This window comes from Physeter macrocephalus, chromosome 14 (assembly GCF_002837175.3).
Source record: "Physeter macrocephalus isolate SW-GA chromosome 14, ASM283717v5, whole genome shotgun sequence".
NCBI classification, from domain to species: Eukaryota; Metazoa; Chordata; class Mammalia; order Artiodactyla; family Physeteridae; genus Physeter; species Physeter macrocephalus.
Genome location: NC_041227.1, coordinates 126,442,980 through 126,448,979, shown reverse-complemented (window position 1 = coordinate 126,448,979; position 6,000 = coordinate 126,442,980). Strand labels below are relative to the sequence as shown.

Genomic DNA, 6,000 nt, shown 5'->3' with positions numbered 1-6,000 from the left:
AGTAGTTGTGGCTCGCAGGTTCTAGAGCGTAGGCTCAGCAGTTGTGGTGCACGGGCTTAGTTGCTCCGTGGCATGTGGGATCTTCCCGGACCAGGGCTCGAACCTGTGTCCCCTGCATTGGCAGGCAGATTCTTAGCTACTGCCAAGATACTTAGTCCCTGAATCATGAGTTCATATTGATGTTTCCAATTCAAATTTAAAATGAAAGATTTTTCTTGTGTCTGTTTCCTCTCTTTTTTGTTTTGTATTTCTTCCCTTTCTTACGCAAAAGCATATTCTGTGCACTGTTCGGCACCTTGCCCTTTTCATTTTCTCTCTCCTGAAGATCACTCCAAATTTGGCCACAGAGATCTTCCTCATTCTTTATGGCTCAAAGGGCCTTTTTTTTTTAATTATTATAGACATTTTAAACGTACATAAAGGTGCTCCTCCTCGTTAGGGAGGACGCCCACACTCTTTCTCTCTGGGTGTGTATCTCTGCCTTGCTTCTGTCTTAAATAAAGTTTCTCTGTGTGCTCTCCAAAACAAAAAAACAAAAACAAGCACACAGAATTAGAGAGTACCCATCACTGAGCCTTATCAGCGGCCAACACGGGCCAACGTGGAGCGGGATGCTGTGAGGTTGGCTCATGGGTCGGGAGTTTTCAGCCCAGTGACCGTGGGGCCAGAGGGGCCACTGCTCCCGCCAACCCTCCAAACCCCTGGGCACTTATCTCACACCAAGCACTTGGGACACAGCTTTGTTGGATTGTGTTGTTTCCGCTCGTAAGAGAACCGTGGTCTCAGCCCGATGTGTGGACAGAAGTGGTAAGGCAGTAGTGTTATCAGTGATGTGGGAGCCCTGAGAAAGGAGCAACTAACGCCCAGGGGAGTCAGGAAGGGGTTAAGAAAATCTGAGCTGCATCTTGAAGGTATCTGGGCCCAGGTAGGGAGTGATAAGAGGGCAATGGTGAGAAAGCTGGGAGGAGCCAAGTATGGGGGCGTGGGCAGGGTAAGCGGCGGGCGGGGCGGGGTGTGGAGGGGGGAGACTGGCGAGGTGATGAGAATGCTGGTGGCCTTGCCTGCCAGGCTGAAGTGGAATCTCCTGTGGACAGCGGGAGAGCACATGACGTGGCCAGGGCTGGGGTGCAGGAAGATGCTCCCCAGAGCCGAACTGGAGCTTGGATGGGAGTGGGAGAGTGAGAAAGGCAGCACATGAGGCCAAAGCAATCAGTGAACTGAGGCAGCAATAACAATGGTGGGGGAGGGGTTTCTGAAGTGACCCATTGGTTGTGGGGTAGAGCACAGGGGTCCAGGATGCAGCTGTGAGCCCTGATCACGATGCCATCACCCAAGATGAGGACCATAGGAAGAGGGTAGGGGATGTAAGGGTGGGTGGGAGTAGGGTTCGGCTTGGACAGGCGGTTTGTGAGCAGGGACAGAGGGCTTTGGACTCGTGTGGTGGGGACACCCAGTCTCCAGAGAAAGCTGATAATCCGCCCCTGTGGCACCCTCAGTGGAACTAAGGTGGGCAGGCACGAATCCTGTTTTACAGGAGAATAAACGGAAATTCAGCGGTATTAAAGACCTTCACCCCACTCACAAGGCTTGTAAGTGGAACAACTCTGCCAACTCTGGGCTGCCCAACCCCCAGACGGTGTTCGTTCCCCAGGGCCCCAGCGGCTGGGCCCCGCAGGGGAAACAGTCATTACTGATCCAACCGGACAGCTTGACGGCCAGGGGTGGGGGTGCCCAGAGCACAGTCAAAGGCCACGTCCCTGGCCAGTTTTATCATCTCGGGAGTTTGCTTCCCTCCTTGGTCTAAAACAAGAAGGAACTGGATTGGCCAACAACGGACATGTGTAGAGTGCTTTACAGTTAATAAAACTTTTGCATGTATCATCTCATTGATTCTCCACAACCACCTTCAGAAGCTTTATTACCGTGATCTGACAAAGAAGGCTTACAGAAGTAAGGGCCCAAGACACGACTCAGACTCAACTTGTTTTAAGCTGGGATCCAGGGCAGAGGTGCTGACCCCGCTCCTGCTGTCCCCACGGTCCCACGCTGCCACCCGCACAAGCTCCGCGGGGCCCTTGTGGAAGGAGGGGCCCGCCGGAGGAGGCTGCAGGGCAGGAAGCCCCTTCCGACTCAGGGACAGCAGCCCCTCTCTCCAGGGTTGCGAAGTCTTCACAAAGGAGGGGAGGGGGAGAACCGACCTCTTCTTGTGCCGAGTGTGTTTGTGGGGAGGGGGGCGAGTGTGACCCGATCCCCATTTGGGGGACCACAGGGCAGGGTGGCCACACCCCTCTGGTCACGCAACAGTACCGGGCACCACCTTGGGGCCACCTTTCTAACCCCCTGCTCTTCACAGCCCCGCTTCCCTGAACGCGAAGCCCTCCCGCCGGAGGACAAGCTGCCAAAGAGCAGGAAAGGCAGACCCGTGCTCTCCGGCCTCGGACTCCAGGCCTGGCAGCGGCTGGGAAATCTGTTTTGGCCCCAAAAGGAGCCCGGCGGCCACTGGCGCTGCCCGGGTGCTGCTGTGGGGCAGAGATAACCGGCACAGGAAGGGTGGGGTGGCGGGAGCCTCCCAGGAGCCAGATTTCACGTAAACAATGAGCGGCTGCCCAGCCGTGCCAGGAGGTGACTCATCTCCCCACACTGGGCCTGCCCACACCTCGCCCCAGCCCTCCTGGTCGCTGGCTTGACTTCAAAAGCTGGGGTGTGTCCACGAAGTGGTCCGAGGAGGGCTCAACTGCCCCCAAGGGAGTAGAGGCCTGGGCTCCTGCCTGAGGACTGGCTGAGCTGCAGGGTCAGGGTAGCAGACAGCGGGAAGTGGGGCCTCCCCTGCTCTCCGGACCCTGCCCGCCCACGCCAAGAGGCATTCACTGGGAATGACCAGTGACTTCCTGGGCCACCTTCTCTGAGCAGCGCCACAGGCTTTGGTCACCCCACTGCCAACCCTGACAGTCCCAACCAAGAAGACGCGGAGGACACTTGAGCTTTCACGTTCGCCTGAAAACAGACTGTAGAAGAGGCCAGTGCATCCGAGATGCCGAGATGTAAGGATACAGCGCTTTTAACAGGGCGGCAGACCCCACGGCGTGGAGGACACTGTCCACAGGGCCCCACTCTGCTGCAGCAACGTCTCTTCCAGCTGGAAGGCTGCACGGAGTCTCCTCTCGGGGTGGCACCCGGGGAGCAGGTCCCAGTCCTGAAATATACAAAGTGGCGCCTCCCAGTGGGCATGGGTCACTGGGCTGCACAGTCTCGCCAAGTCCCAGAGTGGCTCCTCCTCTTGACGGAAAGGAGACCGTCCGAGCCACCCCGAGCTGGTCCCTCAGGTCACTGCTTGGCCTTCTTCACGATGGTGCCCACGGCAGAGATAACGGTGGTCTTGGAGCCACTGGCACTGGTGGTCACTGTGACGACGGCGGGCAGGGTGGCCGTCGTGGTGAGGATGGTGGGCTGGGCTATCGTCGTCACCGGGATGGCCGAGTCCCACTTGCTCTTCCTCTTCTGGGCATCTGGGGGTAAAAGGCAAGGGCGGGGCCAGGATCAACGCCAACCACGAAGCAACACGCCCCTTCCAGCAGGCCGGCGGCCAGAGCTCGGGGGGCAGAGACTGCAGCGCCCCCAGCCTCAGAAAGCCAACGGGCAGCCGGGGAGCCGGGACCCCACCCCAGGCTCCAAAGCGGGCTCGGCACAGACCACAGCGAGGCCAGGCCCTGTTCCCACACGAGGGAGGGAAGCCCTCGCTCCGTCTACCTGCGACAGCTGTGCTGGCCGTGGCGGTGGTGGCGGCGGTGGCGTTGGTCGTGGTCCCTTTCTTGGTGCCCGTCACAAACTCTATCTGGAGGGTGAGAGGCACGAGCGTTAAAACCCGTGCAAAGCTGTGTGTCCACATCGTCCCGCCAGCTGCCTGCTCCCAGGGGACAGGAGATTGGCACCACACCACCGAGGCGCTGAGAATCAGCTCTGCTCCGACCGCCCAGGGGTAGGAGAGGTGCGGGGGAGGCGCTCGAAGGGGGTTTAATCCCCTGAAGAGAGCTTCCCCAACAGACATCGGACCCCCCCGGCACCACTGTGTCTCTGCGCTCGGCACCCCTGCCCGCCGCCCCACCTCAGGCCCCGGCCCCGGCCCTCACGCTCCGCGGGAGGCGGTGCTGCTTGGGAAGCAGCGTGCTCAGGATCCTAAAAGGCGGGGTCGCCGGGCCATCAGACGTGGGACCTACAGGGAAGCACTAAGGCAGGCTGCAGAGGTCAGCTCTGGAAGCCAAGAAAGGCACAGACCAGAGCGCTCTGGGAAGGAAATACCTGCCTCCGTTCAGGCCGAGGAGAACACCTATGACGACAAAGGGAGAAAGCCCCCAGGAGTCTATGGCTGTAATGGCGTGTGCGCGCGTGTGTGTGTAGAAGGGATGTAATGCAGCAAATATAAGACGCCAAGAAACCAAACGGAAGCAACCGGAAAGCGTCTTCAAGCTGAGTTAGGGAGGCTTAAAATCCAGCACAGGGCACACCTAAGGCTGCTCAGAGCATTGTCAGGCGAGAACCAGTGGTTGTGGGGAGAGCAGCCTGGACGTCCCGGGGCTTAGCCAGCAGGACCCGTGCGCTCCGAACAGCTGCCCTCTTCATCAGGACTGCCGTCCACCACTTACTTTGGTTCGCTCCTTTTTGGCCTTTTCCAATTTGTCCATTTCAATCTTCTGGGCTTTGGCTAAGAAGACAAGATGGGCAGTTACACAAGCAGCCGAAACAACTCCCACACGAGGAGGTACTTCAGGCCGAAGGACTAGCACTTGCTGCTTCCCCGGGGCTCTTGTCTGAAGTATCCCTTTGTGATGGGCAGAATCAAGTGCCAGCGCTCGGCCAGCATGAAGCAGGGGCCTCAAACTTAAAGGCCCCCAGGCTGGGGCTGGGCACTGCCATCTGGAGGGGTCAGCTGTTCCCGGCTTCGGCTGGCTGGGAATGCTGGCCTAGTGTGACTACCTTCTCAGCGACCAAGAGCAGCCGGAACCTTGGATTTTTATTTTTTAATGTATGCATTTTTTAATGCATGTATTTTTAAATATAAATTTATTTATTTTTAATGTATTTTTGGCTGCGTGGGTTCTTCGTTGCTGCGCGTGGGCTTTCTCTAGTTGTGGCGAGCAGGGGCTACTCTTTGTTGTGGTGCGCGGGCTTCTCATTGCGGTGGCTTCTCTTGTTGCGGAGCATGGGCTCTAGGCGTGCGGGCTTCAGGAGTTGTGGCACGTGGGGTCAGTAGCTGTGGCTTGCGGGCTCTAGAGTGCAGGTTCGGTAGTTGTGGCGCACGGGCTTAGCTGCTCCGGATCTTCCCGGACCAGGGCTCGAACCCGTGTCCCCTGCATTGGCAGGTGGATGCTTAACCACTGTGCCACCAGGGAAGTCCCTTAATGTATTTTTTAATGTATGTATGTACGTATGTATGTATGTATTCATTTACTGCGCCACGCAGCCCGTGGGACCTTCGTTTCCTGACCAGGGATAGAACCCATGCTCCCTACATTGGAAGCTCGGAGTCTTAACCGCTGGACCGCCAGGGAAGTCCCTAGATTTTTAGATAAAACATTGTCAACTAATTCAAATTAAAGCAAGACAAAACTCGTATGGGCCAAACAAAACACACCTACAGGCGAGATCTGGATCACAGGCTGCTGGTTTGGGACCAGGCATCCGAGGAAATGGGCCCTTTGAAATTCCTCCCAGTTCTCCCAGATGTGCCCCTTCCGAGATTGCTGCACTCCCGCTGGCCCCTGCCTGGGACACCGTCTACACCTGCCCGGCCAGTCTCTGTGCACCTTCAAACCTCGCCTCGGACCCGGTTTCCTCAGCGAGGCCGCCCCACCCCTGGCCCAATTAGGTGGCCCTGCCTGCACGCCCACCATCCCCAACCTGTCATCGCTGGATCACTCCTTTAATCCTGTCTTCTTTGCTGGACTGTAAGCCTCATAAGTCAGGGATGGGGTCTGGACCTTTCAAGGCTGTATACCCAGCTCC

At 57.7% G+C, this 6,000-nt stretch overlaps 1 protein-coding gene across 1 annotated transcript in view; it reads right to left on the bottom strand.

Moving 5' to 3' along the window:
• Positions 1-2,292: 2,292 nt before the first annotated feature.
• Positions 2,293-6,000, bottom strand: part of SAP30BP (SAP30 binding protein) — a 34,055-nt gene continuing 30,347 nt past the window's right edge. Inside the window, exons 9-11 of the mRNA XM_007099750.4 lie at positions 4,641-4,699; positions 3,748-3,832; positions 2,293-3,506 (exon numbers count right to left, since the gene is read on the bottom strand). Of these exons, the coding sequence (XP_007099812.1) occupies positions 3,325-3,506; positions 3,748-3,832; positions 4,641-4,699 (326 nt within the window). The 3' untranslated portion in view covers positions 2,293-3,324. The remainder of the gene's footprint in view (positions 3,507-3,747; positions 3,833-4,640; positions 4,700-6,000) is intronic.